The 18301-nt window shown below is 46.0% G+C and overlaps 1 protein-coding gene across 1 annotated transcript in view; it reads left to right on the forward strand.

Moving 5' to 3' along the window:
- The window catches only part of MOV10L1 (Mov10 like RISC complex RNA helicase 1), a 69748-nt gene that overhangs the window by 33667 nt on the left and 17780 nt on the right, over nucleotides 1-18301 (forward strand). The window contains exons 17-21 of the mRNA XM_027854350.1: nucleotides 98-276; nucleotides 1062-1208; nucleotides 6979-7100; nucleotides 9662-9761; nucleotides 10609-10773. Coding sequence (XP_027710151.1) covers nucleotides 98-276; nucleotides 1062-1208; nucleotides 6979-7100; nucleotides 9662-9761; nucleotides 10609-10773 — 713 coding nt within the window. The remainder of the gene's footprint in view (nucleotides 1-97; nucleotides 277-1061; nucleotides 1209-6978; nucleotides 7101-9661; nucleotides 9762-10608; nucleotides 10774-18301) is intronic.

Here is an 18301-nt window from a genome sequence, read left to right on the forward strand (position 1 = left end):
ATATATACTTTTTCTACATAAGGTTATAGAGGGTGAAAATTGGATTCAGTTGTTTGCCCTCTATATAAAACTATGTGTTTGTGCTTTGAGTACACAGTGAATGGAGTACAGGCCTCGAAATCAAAAGAAAGAGAATTTTTCAATCCAGTTCTAAATGAAAAGCAGAAACTGGCGGTTAGAAGAATCTTAAGTGGTGACTGCCGACCAATCCCATATATTCTTTTTGGACCTCCGGGAACTGGAAAAACAGTTACCATAATAGAAGCTGTTTTACAGGTAATTATCACTGGCAGACAGACCACAGGATGCTCCTTAGAAGCACGGGCTGGCCGAAATCCCAGTTAAGATTGTAGGAGGAAGAGACAGATTAGGGCCAGTGCCCAGCCCTGGGGTATGCGGAGTCAGCAAGCTCTCACTGCCTTAATAGCGCTATCTGGATGCTGTTCATTAAGTACATAGATGTATCATTCTGCAAGCAGCCTTATTTTAAAATTCTTAACTCTCGGGTTGTTTGACAGAATTTAAGGGGCATATTTCCCAGCCTTTAGAAGATGCTTCATTTTCAAAATGGCAAACTATTCAATCATAGGGTAGCAGAAATTTACCTACAGAAGAAATGCTACTTAAAATTAGCCCTGGCCATTGTCCCCAGGCTGCAGAAACGTCGGGTTAAATATATAAATTTTTTGTGAGATCGTTGAGTAGATCAGGCTTTCTCCCAGAGAGGGAAGTCACTTTTGTACCTTATCCCATAGCTCTGTGCTGTGGCAGAAAGTGGACAGAGCTGGACAGGGCAGCATTTTCACTTTAAAGTTAAGGAAATAGATGCGGGGAAATTAAGGGACTTGCCCAGGGAGCTAGAACAACCAAGTAGTAAGAAAAGACTCGAGGAGAGGTCTTTCCTTCCAACTCCACTCCTCGGCTCTTCCCAGCTTTAAATCGATTATGTCCAGATTTTATATTTAAAAGTTATTGGTTTTGTGGGTTTAAAAAAAATCTCATGACATGTTGAAGGACAATGTGACTTCCATCTCTCTTTGGCCTTTTTGTGTGTGACACAGATTCATTCTGCTTTACCGGACAGTCGGATTCTGGTCTGTGCCCCATCCAACAGCGCCACTGACCTCATTTGCATGCGGCTGCATGAGAGCAAAGTGCTTGCCCCGGGTGCCATGGTGAGAGTGAACGCCACCTGCAGATTTGAGGAGGTGATTTTTCATCATGTGTTGGATTTAACCCTCCACTTTCCCCCACCACAGAGCCCACAAATCTTAAGCGTGGGTCATAAGAGGCCTTCCAGCTAAGTGTGAATGAACTGAGGTTTGAGCCCTGGGGGAGTATCTCCTACTTCACCAAAGTCCCTAACTCCAGAACCTTCCGTGATTCCCCATTGCCTGCCAAGTTAATTCCAAGAGCACCATGTCCTACCTCCTTTTCACACTCAGGTTTCTATGATGTGGCTCCACCCTCTGTCCTTGCTCACCTACAGCTTAACTCTTACTCCGGTCAAACTGAATGACTGACTTCCCCCCTATCCTGTGCCCAAGCACCCAACTCCCACCAATGTGGCATCTTCCAGCATTGGAGGCCAGTGCTTCTTCCTACCTTCTCGTTCTTCCCCAAACCCCAATTCGCCCCCAGAGGAAACCATTTCCTTGTTAGTCCCCCTAAGAGTTAATATTTACCTCTCTCCAGTGGTGATTCTTCTGACTCTTGGGACAGTTACCACCCCATGCCACTACCCAGTGAAGTGGAAGCCCTTTGAGGGCAAGAATTGTGTTTTATCTGTCTCTGAATACCTACAACACCAAGCTTAGGGCCTCATATATAATTTGTTGTTGAGTCGTTTCAGTTGTGTTCAACTCTCCATGACCCCATTTGGGGTTTTCTTGGCAGAGATACTGGAGTGATTTGCCATTTCCTCCTCTAGCTCATTTGACAGATGAGGAAACTGAGGCAGATAGAGTGAAGTGACTTGCTTAGGGTCACACAGCTAGTAAGTAGCTGAAGCCAGATTTGAACTCAGGAAGGTGAATCAGTTTTTCTGACTCTCGCTCTGTGCGCTATGGCGCCACTTCACTACCCCCCTCGTATGTAATAGTGAATTAAAAATACAGACAAGTGAAGAGGATTACATGGATATCAGTAGGAAACTGAGAAAGGATTCAGCTCATTTTAGCAGATGATAGGCATTGTCCTCAAGGAGCTTAATTAATAAATTAAAGTGGAGCGTTTGTTTCTTGAGTCCTTGATGATGCCTTTATATTTCCCTCATGAACTCAGATGTCGGAATCGAGGAATAACTTTGGAGTGTGAAAGTCCGATGAGCTGAGCAGAAGGGCTGTGAGCTAGCGTTCCATGGAGCTTGTGCTCTCAGGCTGGACGGGCCCAGGGCTGAGTCAGCAGGTTTAGGACAGGAACCTCGTAGCCTGGAGCAGTGAAGCGCAGTTGGCCTTTTCCTAGCTTCACCAAAGGTGGGCCCATCCCCTGGACTCCAGAGCCTCTGGTGGCCTGCTGTCTGGGCGCCCCCCCAGTAGAAACACTGTAACAACAATAATAGCCAAGGGCGTGGAGCACTGGAAGGTTTGCGGAGTGCTTTGCCACTTTTATCTCCTTTGAGCCTCACGACACCCTTGGGAGGTGGGCGCTCTTGTTACCCCTGTTTTGGCAGACAAGGAGACAGAAGCCAATAGAGGTGAGATGACTCACCTGTAGTGACATCACCAATAAGTGTCCGAGGCCACATTCGAATTCTGATCTTTGTGAATCCAAGTCCGTTATTCTCTTGGGCCTGTGAGGGACCTCATTTCCTCCAAAGGCATAGCTCACAGGCATCCCTAGTATACTTATTTCTGTTACTTACCCAGAGAGCAAAATCAATTCGAAGCAAAGGAAGGCTGAAATAGCATAGGAAGAAAAGAACCATAAAATGTTTCCTCCCATAAACCTAGGGCTCACTCGCCCCCAGTGACATCTGTCAGGGAGGAATGGACACACCTCGGGAATGTGCATGTGTAGGAAACACATGGCCAGGTCCCGCATGTGAAGAGGCAGTTCATGTCTCTCTTGCTTGAGAGTTGGCATTGTCTTCTGGAGACGTCACTCCACCGTCTCCACTAGGCCTTCTCCCTGCTGGTCATTGCTCTACAAGGCACATAATATTGAGCATCTCTCTCTCTCCTTCCAGCTTCTGGATTCAGTTTGGAGTTCTCAGCAGAGGTGCTCCCTCTTCCTCATAAGAAGAGGAATGGTCTTAGCTTAGAGCCCAAAGGCTTAAGCTTCTGGGGGTTTTAGGTAAGCAGGCCTTTCCTTTACCCATATCAAACTAGCTTCAAACCCTTGTCTACTTCTCTTTAAGGACAGGGAGGTCTGTCAGCTCCCCAGTGCTTTGGATATAGTTGGGTTTTTCCTCCCCAGAAGGAGTGTTTACCTACAGGGCACAAGTTCTTTTGGGTCACAGAAAGCCAACCAGATGAGTATAACACATAGGCGTTTCATGTTTTTGAACTTTACCTTTCTGTTCATCGGAAACATCTTCTTTGCCCTAAGTCTCTAAAACTTCAGTAAGAATATTCTTCTAACCCTTGCTTAATTCCTGTAGCAAGATCCTGTTCCCCAAATGGGCCTTCTGCCAAAAATGAAAGGGAGGGGCAAAGACAGAGAACAGAATCTTGGAGATCAAGGTGTGTCAGGGTCTCTCCCTTTGACACAATCCTTTGATCCAAATTCCTGCCTTTTTGGTGTTTTGTGGACGGTAATAAGCCTAGGCTTTGAGCTCCCCCAGATAGATTTTTAGCCTTCTTTGGGTAGTAGATTTTATTTAGACAAACACAACTTGGCTTTCAAGTTGATAAAATGTTGGTATTTATTTCCTGAGAAGTTAAAGAATTTCTGTCACTGGATTTCTTTGAGAAGATGTTGTAGATGATTCAGACATTCAGTGAATACAAGCAGCTGCCTCCCTGTCACGTATGTCCAGTGCTCTGGGTCACACTTAAGAGACCCCACTTTCCAAAATAGAACAGAAAGAGCTTGCAGAATAGCTTGTTCCAATGCAGAGCGCCAGACCCCATCTGATTGAGGATGTGGTCCCCGCCCAGATGCTACCAGTCCCCATCTCCGTTCAGGGTTCAGTGCACAGCCCTGGCTTCACACACTCTGGCTTTGTAGACGCAAGGTGTTCTGCTGGGTGCGGCGCTAGACAAGTGAGTTGTCTGGGGAGCAGGGTTTCCTCTTCCACCAGTGGCGTGGAAATCACGAGATTGTTTCTTAGGGCGTCGCTTTGCTGGGCTGGTTGTTTAAATGTCTTTTCCTTTGTGTTACATGGATCACGTGGTATAGTGGCTACAGTACTAGATATGGAGTCAGATACACTAGCCGTCCCTGGACAAAAGACTTGACCACCTTCAGCTCATTTCTTCATCTGAAATGAAGATCCTGCTAGCACCTCCCCCACAAGCTTGTGGGGATCAAATGTGAGATGCTGGATGGGAAGTGCTGTATAAACCTACAGGTGCTAGAAATGTTGGCTCTCCTTATTATGGTTATTACTGGATGAGAAGCAGTATGAGATGGGGGGTTTTGAGCCATAGATTTAAATACAGACTGGTCTGCTTTGAACCTCAGTGTAACATGTAGAGGGGCCCCCGGCTACATTATTTGTGTTTACAGGTTGCATGATCCCGAATAACGGAAGGTTGTTGAAGGCCTGTATGCCCAGCATGTTGCATAACCAGTATGTCCCTTTTAGATTCCCTCCTCATTTACTCTTCCCAATCTCCTATGATCAGTCCTCTCAGGCACAAAGAAGCCAATTATTTGTTGAACTCAAATATCCCACCTCTGCCCCCCATGCCAGTTTCCAAGGTGTGCCCAACTTCAGTTCAAGGTCTACCTGTTCTTGCCCTTCCGTAGGACTGAGGAACCAGTAACAGCTTCATGTTTCTGTAGCATCAAACAGTCAGCACTTTTTAAGCACCTACTGTGTGCTGGGCACCATGCTAGGTTTTGGGGATTAAAAAGACAAAAATTATCAGTCACTACCCTCAAAGAGCTTACCATGAAGCTGTTCACGTTCTTTTTTCCTCAGATAACTCTGTAACATTCTAAAACTCTTAGAAATCTCATCAAACTTTGACTTAGTTCATTTAAACTCAAATTAGATTCTGTTCAATATATGCTTAGTAAGAATGTGTTATGTACAGAGTACTATCCTAGGTGCTGGAGATGCCCTGAGTAAATCTACCTTCTACTGGGATGGGGGTGGGGTGCAGCGCAGACAGACAAGTAAATAAAATGCCTCTGTCAGGTGGATGCAGTATAATTTGAAGAGTGAGACCCTTAATATCTGGTGGAACCAAGGAAGGCCTAGTGTGAAAAATGACGCATGAGCTGGGCTTGAAGGTAAACAGAGGAGTCTGAGAGGCAGAGAGTGTAGAGGGAGGGTATTCCTAGTACGGAAGACCACCCTGCCAAGGCCCAAAGGCAGGAGATAGCAGGTCAGCACCAGCAGGCCTGTTGGACTTGACTAGACAGTGGGTGAAGGCGAGTAACCTGAACTAAGCCTGGGCCAGATGTTTGCTTCGTGCTCGAGACAGTCACCTCATCGGAGCTGGCCTTTAGAAATGCCACTTTGGCAGTTGTGGATAAGGGATCAGAGCAGGGAGAGACAGAAAGTAGACCAGACACAGGCCAAGCTGAGGTGCCGAGAGCCTGACCTTAGTGGGCAGCCCAGGGGGTGGAGGCCAGAGATGGCCCTGCTGCTCTCGCGGGGTGGGGGTGGAGGAACGTGGCCGGGGAGGCTGGTGATGAGCATAGATAGCCAAGGTTAGGACAGGCGGGCTTGATGGCTTTAGTCCTCCCTTTCTCTGCCTAGTCTCTCCCCTGAGTTCTAATCTTGCATCACCAGCTGTCTCTGAAGATGTCACACACTGATACTTCCACCCAGGTGGCTGTCAGCACGCATTGATTAAGCACTCACTGTGTGCTGGGCACTTTACCGAGCACTAGAAACATACATATAAGCAGAAGGAGAGGTGATGCCTGCCCTCAGGTAGCTTATATTCTAACGGGGAGGGCGCCTGACAAGAAGTGGGGGACACCTGGCAGAGTAGGGCTGGACACGTCAAGTCCTGTGCAGACAGGCCTGCAGTGCAGTCTGGAAAGGAGCAAACGTCATGAAGGCATCTCAAAACTCACTGCGTCCTCAACCGAATTCACAATTAACCTGCAAACCCGCCCCTTTTCTGCACTTCACTCATTTGTCTCCTTCCCGGACTCCCTGTTCAGTTCATTCACAAACAGCTCTCACCTTCTTTCCAGTCTTGTGTCATACCACTCCCCTTCATGCATCTTCCATTCACTCACTCCATCGTTAAACATTTATTAAGCACCTACTGTGTGCCAGGCACTGTGCCAAGCACCAGAGATACAAAAGAGGCAAGGACAACCCCTGTCCTTGAGGAGCTTTCACTCTGAGGGGGGAGACAGTATGCAAACAAATATATACAAAGCAAACTCTGTACAAAATAAATAGAAATAATTAACAGAGGGAAGGCACTAGGAGGAGGAGTTGGGAAAGGCTTCCTGTGGAAGGTGGGGTTTCAGTTGAGACTGAAAGGAAGCTGGAGCAGTCAGTGGTCAGAACAGAGGAGGGAGAGCGTTCCAGGCATGGGGACAGCCAGAGAAAATGCCCAGAGTCGGGAGTTGCAGGGTCTTGTTTGTGGAACAGCCAGGAGACGGGGATCGGGGGATCGAATAGGGCGAGGTGTCAGAAGACTGGAGAGGTGGGGGAGGGGTGGGCAGGCTGTGAAGGACCTTCCGTCCAGCCATCCTGCTCCTTCCTCCTCTATGTCTGGCCCATTCCCCTTTCTCCTACTTTAATTGGGGGGTTGGGTAGAAAGAGCCGGTCAAACAGTGTTCAGAGAAGGTGGTTAATGTGTTTATAGACCAGCTTGTGCATGTGCGTTTTTGTTTTAGACCATCAGTGACACTGTACGACTCTATTGCAAAGACGGGGAAGACGTCTGGAAGGCGTCTCGCTACAGAATCATCATCACCACGTGCAGCAGCTCTGGACTGTTCTACCAGATTGGAGTGAGGTATGTAAAATGCAGCATGCAGCTTAGGGGGCATGTTTGCCTTTTGTAGCACCAGGAGACCCTCTCTCCCTCCATCCTCATGAGAGAAAGGCAGTAAGATGTTGGGGAAGCGTCTCCCATCCTGTGCCCCTGACAGAAGTCAGCAGATCCCATGGGAGGTGGCACTGTACCCCTCCCCCCCGCACTCTTGCCCTCAAGAAATTGAGAGCTGCTGATTTCTATATGGCCTAGCAAGGGCAGTCCCAGGATTGATTGTCGTCTTGGCAACGTTCATCTTTGGCTTCCTCACGCCCCTGTTGCCCTTCCTGCTCCCAGCATTCCTCCCCTAAGAGACTTCCAGTTGGAAGGCCACGTGTGGGGATGTCAGTAGAACAGCCCACCTCTCCTGTGTTCTCCAACAAAGATCACCAAAGAGTAGTGGACTGAATCATGACGAAGAAATCCAGAGGATGACTAAAGTAGGTTTCTTCACCCAGCCCAGGACTGCCAAGAAGACAGCCAGCATCCTGCAGACACTAGGAAAGGGGCCTGGCCAGAAAAGCTGAAGCGGGCACCATGCCACGAAGCCTAGAGTGGCTGTACGTGAGAGCTCAACACGCAGGCTCTGAGGCAGAGGGGAGCCCTGAGCCCAGAGGAGGGGAGCCAGGTCTGCAGTGAGCTTAATCTGTGGAACTCCACAGGGCCCTGAAAACAGCAGTGCTTCAGGAACCGAGGCCAGAAACCGGAGCAGCCAAAATAAAGAAAGCTTACGGAAGGCGACAGCTTCACAACGGCTACCCGGGCCTCAAAGAAAAAAGGCTTGGCCACAAATCTACAGGAGTTCCTAGAAGAAACGAGATCATTGAAGTAATAAATAGAAGAGCTCTGGAGGATGGAGTTGTAAGGACAATAAGTAACTCAGAGTAGAAAGTGTTCAAACCTGTCCAGATGTTAGGAGCAGGCCTTAGGCCAGCACCTTGTTAGTTCAGATTTAATACTGGCACAAAATGAGATTGCGTCAGTCTGTAAGGATGTCCAGCACATACTTCACTTGCGTAGACACAGTACCTATCTCCCATCTCCATGTGGAAACCCACTGGGTCAGCAGGGAAGAGCGTGGCAACTCTCAAGGTCTTGGGACATCCTCCAAGACCGAAAGGCCCAGACTCCGCATCAGTGAGCCTTTGCAAGCCATGGCAGATAGGAGGCGACCTGGTTTCTGGGCACAGCCAGATGGAAACTCTCAGAGTTGCCGGAACCATTCTGTGTGGGACACACCAGATAATACAGGGTCCCCAGGTGTGTCATCCAGTTACTTCAGATGATGCGGTAAGTGAGGAGTCTGTGGCTGTGCCAGAGGTGCTATTGTCTATGTTCCTGGTCCAGCTCCTCCCACTTGTTGAGACTACTTGGCGCTGTCAAGGAGAGGGCTGAGGAAAAACCTAGAATTTCTGGCTTTTATTCTCCACGGTTTTTTCCCATTCATTCGTTCATTTGCTGTTTCAGAGAGGCTGTTAAAATTGTTAGTTACTGTTTTTTTGAGACTTCTTTGTTTTTGCTTTTTTTTAAACTTTTGTACTAGTAAAAAAAAAAAGAGAGAGAGAGAGTTCTACTTAGAAAGTCACTATACTGTCTTCTGTTTGACCCAGTGAGACCAGGGCTAGGCACATGCCCCAAAGAGATCAGAGAAAAGAAACACATGTCTGACAAATTTACAGCAATACTTTGATAAAAGGAACTGAAAACTTGTCTGTTGGGGAATGACTGAACAAATTATAGCTTATTAATGTGTTGCAGTGTTACTATGCCATAAGAAATGATGAAAAAGATGGACTCAGAAACTTGGAAAGAGTAGTTTGAACGGATGCAGAGGGATGTGGGCAGAAGCTGAAGGACATTATGTATGTTCAGGGACCACAGCACTGTATAGAGACGTCATTTTGAAAGACTTAACTGTGATTGATACAACAGGCAGAGTGCCGGAAGACTGAGGAGGAAACGTGCTACTGCCCTTCTGACAGAGGACGGACTCGGGGCAGAATGAGACACCCTTCGGTCATTGCCAAACATGTGCTTTGATTGCTCTGAGGATTCCTCACGATGACGGGGTTTGATCAGAGATTTTGAAGCTGTGATTTGCATCATGAGACTATATGAATTCAAAAATTATTTCCAGCTGTGAATTCTATAATCTGTAATTCTGTATTTTGGAATAGAGTAGGATTGCTTCCTTTTTCCTGATCGCTGGTAAGGTTCTCGATGCGTCTGCCTCCTCTCAGAGATTTGTGAAAGATGACGGCTGCTCGGCCACAGAACCCATCTTGGCTTTCCCCAGCTATCTCTTGGGGGGCGGGGACACGGAGGGGTACTGTAAAGTTTTTTGGTCACGTTTTCTCCCTGCTTCCCGAAGTTCCCTCCAAAGAGGCTTTGGGTGCTGGTGTAGCCCAGCAGTCCACACCCCCCTGCCGGAGTCTACCTGAGTCCAGAAGCTTCTTTCAGTCTGTCACTAACAGTGATCACTCAGGCTTCAGTGACAACGTGAGACCTCAGGAGGTTGATGTCAAGCGTGTTTCTTGTTTTAGAGTCGGACATTTCACACATGTTTTTGTGGATGAATCAGGACAGGCGAGTGAGCCAGAATGCCTCATTCCTCTGGGCTTGGTCTCAGAACTTAATGGCCAGGTAAGGTGGGTTTGGGGGTTTTGTTGTTGTTTAGAAAGAAGTGTATCCCAAGACACGGCTTTTCTGTTGGTCACCCAGAACTTTTAAATGTCATAGGCAACTGCCAATATAACTTGCCTTCTTTAAATGTGCTGGAATTACCTCAGTAACTATTGCTGTCCTTAAATAATTTGTAAAGTTTGAATATCCCTACATCATTCGTTTTTTAAAGAAGTTAATTGGTGGGAGTGGTGAGGTGTCTGTCTGTAAAGGCTGATTGAAGAGTACCACTGAACAGAGAAATTTCCTTCCTTAATTGGTGACTCTGAAGGCCCTCAGGAGTCTCTGGGGCTGTGGATGAGCTTGCTTCTTACCCACATGAGGCCGGCCCAAAGTTGTGATGAGCTCCACTGGCCTGTCGATGGCCACTGTCTCCCCTCCACCTTGTTGTGTTGTGTGCCTCTGGGGCTCTGGGAGGGGTCCTTGAAAGTCCCCATCACTTGAACACCACGTCCCCGCGATGCCCGTTGAGGTTCAGGGAGGCTCCTACCCCGCAGCTTCTGGGGTGGGCCTAGGGTACTTGTCACAGCTCGTCACGAGCTGGTGGGCACTTTGGCATGTGAGCCTCAGTTCTCCAGGCCCGTCAGGATGCCAGTCTAGCAGCAGAAGTCATTTGTAACTTCTTATCTCTCGAGGTCTTTTTTTTAAAGACCATTGACTTGGCACAGGTTTCTGCTCTGGGGCAGTGCTGGGTAAGGCACATACCTGTTGTCCCCGTCCACATGTGTGTGTGGCATGAGAGCTGTGCCTTATGAAGCCACAGAGGAGGAGAGGGTGCCAGTTCTGAGGGCTTGTTTGTGTGCTGCAGATCGTGCTGGCCGGAGACCCCATGCAACTCGGCCCGGTCATCAAGTCCAGGCTTGCTCTTGCCTATGGGTTGAATATGTCCATGTTGGAAAGACTCATGTCTCGACCCTTGTATCTCAGAGATGAAAATGCCTTCGGCGCCTGTGGATCCTACAATCCTTTGTTGGTAAGTCCAATGCCACCTCTCTTGTTTTCTGAAAGAGAAAATCTTTCCTCAAATCCTTTTACAAAGAGGCCATGTCATGGAGACCTGAGTTTGAATCCAGCCTTGGACCCTTCCTAGCTCGGTGGCCCTGGGCAGGCCTTATGTAAGTCTCAGTTTCCTTTTCTGTCCAATGAGGATGTCGGAGCCCCTGCCTCTTAGGTCATTCTGAGGATCAGCTGGGACGCCACTTGGAACACCAGCTGTTACATGGCCTGGTGTTGTTGTCATCGACTACCTTTTCAGAAAGCCTTTCCGAATGCTCTCCGCTGGGCGGGCCCTCCATCAGAGTGCCTGGTCTTTAACCACTTTGCATGGACTCTCCTTAGGTGTGTATAAGGTATGAGCCTCGTCCTTGTTTTCCCCTCCATTAGAATCTGAGCTGCTTCCGAGTGGGCGTTCTCATCGTTCAGGGTTGTCTCTCCATTTCCTGGCACGTAGTTGGCAATAAATGACACAATCACCACCATTATTGTGACTCCTCAGTGTCCTGGCTAGTCATCCAAAGTAACAGCAGTTTCATCTGGTTACAGTGAGCGTAACAAAATAATGTTTATGATTGTTTATGATTTTGTTTTCTTTCATTTTATTTTTCTTCTATTTATTGTTCAATTTTTTGCATTTTTTTTTAAATTTTGAGTTCCAAATTCTCTCCTTCTTGTCTAGCCCTTCCTCCCACCCATTGAGAGGCAAACAATATGATATCAATTATATATGTGAAGATGTGCAAAACCTGTTTCCATGTTAGCCTCACGGGCTTTGTCCAAACCTCCCTCATGTAATGTTGTCTTTTTTTTTATTAATTTATTTTGATTTATCAGCAATCACTTCCATATGCTTTTGAGTTTAAAATTTTTCTCCCCCTTCCTCCCCACCACCCTTCCCAAGACAGCGCACAATCTGATACAGGCTATACATATACATTCCTATTAAACGTATTTTCACATTAGTGATGTTGTATGTAAGAATCAGAACCAATAGTAGGAACCATCAGAAAGAGGAAAAAAAGCTCAACAGAAGAGAAAAAAAACGGCAATTCGGCTTCCAGAGTTCTTTCTCTGGGTGTGGACAGCGTTTTCCATCACGGGGCCTCTGGAGATGTCTTAGATCCTTGCATGGCTGGGGAGGGCCAAGTCTATCAGCATTAGCCATCGCACAGCATGGCTCTTCTTGAGTACCGCGTTCTCTCGGCTCTGCTCACTTCACTCTGCACCAGACCACACGCGTCTTTCCAGGTTTTTCTGAAGTCTGCCTGCTCCTCACTTCTTATAGCCGCATAATGTTGTCTTGATATCATTGGTTTTCAGTAGTACTGCCGATACTTTTGATGAAACACCATTGGCCGTCCAGTGACCCGTGTGTAACAGGGATCACATCTTTTCTGTAGAAATAACTGTTCCCTGTAACGTCATTTCAGATGATGATGGAGCTATTATTAGACAGAAAATACTCTTTCTCCTCCACACTCTCCACTGCTTCAGACAGTCAGCTGTGGCCCCTAGGAAAGCCAGCCCACTTTTAGACACCAGCCCGATGCAAGCAAAGTGCTGGGAGCAAACGACGGCCAACCTGGCCCTGTGTTTCTCTTTTCCTGCTGTATTAGAAGCATCTGATTTCCATTTACTTCACCAGAGAAGTTGAGCCTTTTTAAAAGAAGTCCTTTGGCCTGGTACAAGTATTAGGACTGGAAGTAGAATGTTGAGCTGATGATAAAATACCTGTGGTACAATATAATGTATTTGAGAGGTTTTGTGGAATTTGCTCTAATAGAATTTTAATTATACATTCAAAGTGGAAATGACAATGAATTTTATTGCAAGAAACATTTTAAACAGAAAAATTAAGATGTTTAAATCTGATGCTTGTTAATACATATAGATATAGATAGAGATATATATGTAGATATAACTCTTCCTGTAAACGACAAGATAAAAATAGGTTTTATTGTCAAATGATACGGGCTTTGATTAATAGAATATTTTTCGGTAATTCATGAGGTAGATATTTTAGTTCTTATTCCACAGGAAGCTATGGAGGGAGGGGTGGTGAGGGAAGGAGAGGAAACGAAGGAGCACGGGTAGGATCCACCTGTCTCCTCCACGAGTTGGAACCCGGTTGGAGCAGTACGATGTTCAGAGCTCTGTGTAGCCGATGGATGAGAGGTGGTGGAAATGAGGGGACCAGCACCGTGTGCTCTTAACACTGCCATCCCCAGACCCAGAAACAGTGGGGTTTTTTCAGCTTGTTGGCCGTAGTTTAAACAACAGGGACCGGTGTTGGGTCCAGCAGGGCTAGGGCGCCATGGAGGCCCTGGCTGTGGCCCCCTCTTGCCCAGGACCAGCGGAGGAGCCCTACAACCCAGAAGTGCACGTCTTCTGTCCCTCTCTGGCTTATCAGTTATGGAAAGCTCAGGCTTTGGCTCTTGAACAGGGCTCTCCCAAGGGGAGTGAGTAGAGAAAGCTGGTCAGTGTACAGTGTGGACCAGATAAGGGATGACTTCATTTCCTCCACACAAGGAGTTCTTAACACACGTGAGATCTACAAGCTCACACTAACAGAAACCTTCCCCAAAGCAGCAGCAATAACAGGGCAGCTGGTGATGGTCTGTGAGGAGAGTGTTATGAAAACAGCAAGTCATGATGATGTTTACAGGGCTGCAGGCCTGTAAATGCCATTTGCATTTCACCTTGGGTCTACACTGTCAGAGCAGTTCAGACCCAGGTCTGCTGGCCTGGCAGGTCAGGAATTGAGGAGCAAAAGTACAAAACCACCCAGAGCAAGGGGCACGGCGAGGGCTCTGAGCTCCACCTCCAGGCCCGCCCACATGGCCCATGCCAGTTGCTGTGGGTGCTGCTTAGTAGACGAGGTGGCCGGTGGGCTCCGGTCCACTTCCAGGCCCTTCCAGGGAGAGGCTTGGATAGTTCTGGCAAGGACTGAAGGAGGGAAGAGAGGAAGAACAGCAGAGGGCAGGTTCTTTAAGCTCTTCTTTAAGGGTTTATGGTATTAGCCATTCTTTGTCCTCAGTGGGCAATAAGAGGGTTGTTTCCTCACCTCTGAACAAGCCCTGAAGCACTGAGCCTTGTGGCAAGCACTGGTACACCCTTCTTTGGAGGGCACCTATAGGCCCATCTCCCAAGCACGAGCGAGGCCTGTTCACAGAGACCTCTCTGGTGTTCTCTTCCTTTCCTGTCCAGCAGTAAACACTCACAGTTGGCATTAGAAATCACTTACACAAAGTAAGAAGATTGATTGAAATCAGTCTTAACATTCTTTAAGGGGCAGCTAGGTGGCGCAGTGGATAGCGCACAGGCCCTGAGTCAGGAGGACCCGAGTTCAAATGTGGCCTCAGACCAAACACTAGACACTTACTAACTGTGTGACTCTGGGCAAGTCACTTATTCCGAATTGCCTTAAAAAAAAAAAAAAAACATTCTTCAGCACTCACTCTTTTGTCCATTCCCAAACCAGACTTGTATCTCTGCCTTTGCTAGTGGGCTTGCTTCTTCTAGGGGACAGGGTTACTTCCACCCTCTTCTTCCTCCATATACAGAATCTCAGAGCTTGAAGGGGCCTCAGGTAGCTTGAACAGGAATTCCCTCTGTAACATTTGGTAATGAATGCATCTCTTTCCTCTGGAGCTTGAGGGGTGAAGACAGTATACCTCCTGAAGGTGACTGGCCACCTCTGTGGAGCTAATTATTAGGAAGATTTCTTTTTATTGAAACATCTGCTGTTGCTCTGACCTCTAGAGCCACCCAAACCAAGTGCCCATCCACATGGCAGCATGCTGACGCTTCATCAGCCATCCTGTCCACCTCAGGCCTCTCCCAGTTACGCATGCCCAAGGGGTGGGACAGCCTTTTTTCATCGAGCATGTGCTCCAGTTTATCAGGGTCCTTCTGAGGAGTGGTCCCCGGAGCCAAAACAAGCAGGATGTTGCCACATTGTGCCCCTTTTAATGCGGGGGAAATTGTGCCAGGTCCCCTACACGTCAGACTTAACAGGGATATCGGATGCAAAGAAAGGTTTTTTATTGCGGGTTTTGTTCATGCAAAAATATTCTTCTTTCCACCACTCTGAGAGGCAGGGGAGCCAAGAAATTATTCCCATTTCATAGATGAGAAAACTGCAGCGGAGGGCAGATAAGTGACTTGCCCTAGGTCACACAGCTGGTGAGAGTCAGAGATGAAATCCAAGCAGTGCTCTCAGAGGCCTTGCATCCTGCTTCTTCTCAACTCCAGTTTGTTTTTTTGAAAATCAGGACCCTACCCATCTCTGTTCCTTCAGGACTTCTCTTCTTCAAGACTTCATGAATCAGAGACAATGACATCTTCCAGTTCTTTCAGTCCCCTGGGAGGTCTGCATCAAGACACTCTCACCCTTCCCTCACTTAACCTCAGGCTTCAACTCATTGCTAACCATTTTCATAGTCTTTTGGCCAATCTGAGCATTGTTCTTCTTGGTGAGGTAAATAAAGAAGCAAAAGGAAAGTTGAGCAATCTGTTTCTCTTATCGGTTATCGCTGACCTGTACCTCCCACCGTAAAGATCCCTTTGATCTTCTTGCTCTCAAACACACCTTTTTAAAAAAATCTTGTTTTGTGTCCTTAGGATTTTCACTATCCTCAAGTTGTTCTGAGCTTTTAAGCCATAGACTCCTACCTATTCTTCATCTGCAGTCTTGGAAATCTGTTTTTTCTGGAGTCCAGGGTGTGCCTTAGAACAGACTTGGCTAATAAAAATGACAGTTCTACCTAAGCTAATTTACTTATTCAGTGCCATACCAATCAAACTACCAAAAAATTATTTTATGGAGTTAGAAAAAATAACAACAAGATTCATTTGGAAGATCAAAAGGTCCAGAATATCAAGGGAACTAATGAAAAGAAATGCAGGGGAAGGTGGCCTAGCCATTCCAGATCTTAAATTGTATTGTAAAGCAGCAATCATCAAAACTGCTTGGTACTGGCTAAGAAATAGAGTGGTGGATCAGTGGAATAGGTTAAGTATGCAAGACACAGTAGTCAATGACTATAGTAATCTATTATTTGATAAACCCAAAGACCCCAGCTTCTGGGATAAGACCCCACTCTTTGACAAAAACTCCTGGGAAAACTGGAAAAGAGTATGGCAGAAACTAGGCATAGACCAAAATCTCACACCATATACCAAAATAAAGTCAAAATGGGTTCATGATTTAGATGTAAAGGCTGATACTATAAGCAAACTGGAAGAGCAAGGAATAGTTTACCTGGCAGATCTATGGAGAACAGAAGAATGCATGACCAAACAGTATTTAGAGAACATTACGAAAAGCAAAATGGATAACTTTGATTACATAAAATTGAAAAGTTGTTACACAAACAAAGCCAATGCAACTAAGATTAGAAGGAAGGTAGAAAATTGGGAAAGAGTTTTTACAACTAGTCTGATGAGGGCCTCATTTCTAAAATATGTAGAGATTAAGTCAAATTTATAAGAATACAAGTCATTCCCCAATTGATAAATGGTCAAAGGATATGAACAGGCAGTTTTCAGGTGAAGAAATTAAAACCATCTATAGTCATATGAAAAAATGCTCTAAATCACTATTGATTAGAGAAATGCAAATCAAAACAACTGAGGTACCACATCACACCTATCAGATTGGCCAAGATGACAAAACAAGAAAATGACAGATGTTGGAGAAGATGTGGGAAAATTGGAAAACTAATGCATTGTTGGTGGAGTTGTGAAATGATCCAACCATTTTGGAGAGCAATTTGGAATTATGCCCAAAGGGCTGTCAAAATTTGACCCAGCAATAGCACTTCTAGGGCTGTCTACCAGAGAGATCATACAAATGGGAAAAGGACCCACGTGTACAAAAGTATTCATAGCAGCTCTTTTTGTGGTGGCAAAGAATTGGAAATTGAGAGGATGCTCATCAATTGGGGAATGGCTGAGCAAATTGTGGTATATGAATGTAATGGAATACTATTGTGCTATAAGAAATGATGAGCAGGCAGACTTCAGAAAAACCTGGAAAGACTTGTATGATCTGATGCTGAGTGAAGTGAGCAGAACCAGGAGAACGTTGTACACAGCAACAGCAACGTTGTGTGATGACTAATGTTGATAGACTTAGCCCTTCTCAGCAATACAAGGCTTTAAGACACTTCCAAAAGCCTCGTGATGGAACATGCTATCCACATCCAGAGAAAGAACTATGGAGTTTGAATGCAGATCAAAGCATACTATTTGCAATGTTTTTTCTTTTCTGTTGAGTTTTGTTTCCTCTTTCTAGTGTTTCCTCCTATTGGTTCTAATTCCTACTTACAACATCACTAATGTGAAAATATGTTTAATAGGAATGTATATGTATAGCCTGTATCAGATTGTGCGCCGTCTTGGGAAGGGTGATGGGGAGGAAGGGGGAGAAAAATTTTAAACTCAAAAGGATATGGAAGTGATTGTTGATAAATCAAAATAAATTAATAAAAAATAGTAATAATAAAAAAGAACAGATCTGGCTAGGGGCAGCAAGGTGGCGCAGTGGATAGAGTACCAGCCCTGGACTCAGGAAGACCTGAGTTCAAATCCAGCCTCAGACACTGGACATATTATCTGTGTGACCCTAGGCAAGTCACCAAAAAAAATAATAATAATAATATGAACATTCACTCCTATAAGCTTTTGAGTTTTTCATTGTCTCCCCCTCCCCAGATGGCGTGCAATCTGATATGAGCTCTCTTTCTCTTTCTCTCTCTCTCTACATATATATATGTATATATGTGGTGTGTGTGTGTGTATATACATTCTTATTAAACATATTTTCACATTAGTCATAAAGAATTAGAATGAATGGGAAGAACCATGAGAAAGAAGAAAAAAAAGAGAGAAAGAGCAAACAGTCTGCTTTGATCTGCAGTCAGACTCCATGGTTCTTTCTCTGGATGTGGACGGCATTTTGCATCATGAGGCCTTTGGAGATGTCTTAGATCCTTGTATTGCTGAGAAGGGCTAAGTCTATCAACATTAGTCATCACACAACGTTGCTGTTGCTGTGTACGACGTTCTCCTGGTTCTGCTCACTTCACTCAGCACCAGTCCATACAAGTCTTTGCAGGTTTTTCTGAAGTCCGTCTGCTCATCGTTTCTTATAGCACAGTAGTATTCCATCACATTCGTATACCACAGCGTGTTCAGCCATTCTCCACCTGATGGGCATCCCCTCATTTTCCAATTCTTCAGCCAGTACCTTTTTCCTGGTCAGAATCTCCCTGGCGTTTCCTCTACGATTTGAAAATGAAATTATCAGGTAGTCAAGTTGAGAGTTTGTCACATGCTCTGGTTATAGCCCCAGAGGGCCTTCAGCTGATGAAGTCCTCAGAATCCCAGGATGGCAGCATTGAAAAGGGACCTCGGGGATTTTCAGCCGTCCAGTCCAAATGTACGTAAGCAAGAACACTGGCCATCATACTGTGTAATGTCCTCGGTGCCAGTGTTGTTGT

Source organism: Vombatus ursinus, unplaced genomic scaffold (genome assembly GCF_900497805.2).
Source record: "Vombatus ursinus unplaced genomic scaffold, bare-nosed wombat genome assembly UNPS02010394.1, whole genome shotgun sequence".
Lineage (NCBI taxonomy): Eukaryota > Metazoa > Chordata > Mammalia > Diprotodontia > Vombatidae > Vombatus > Vombatus ursinus.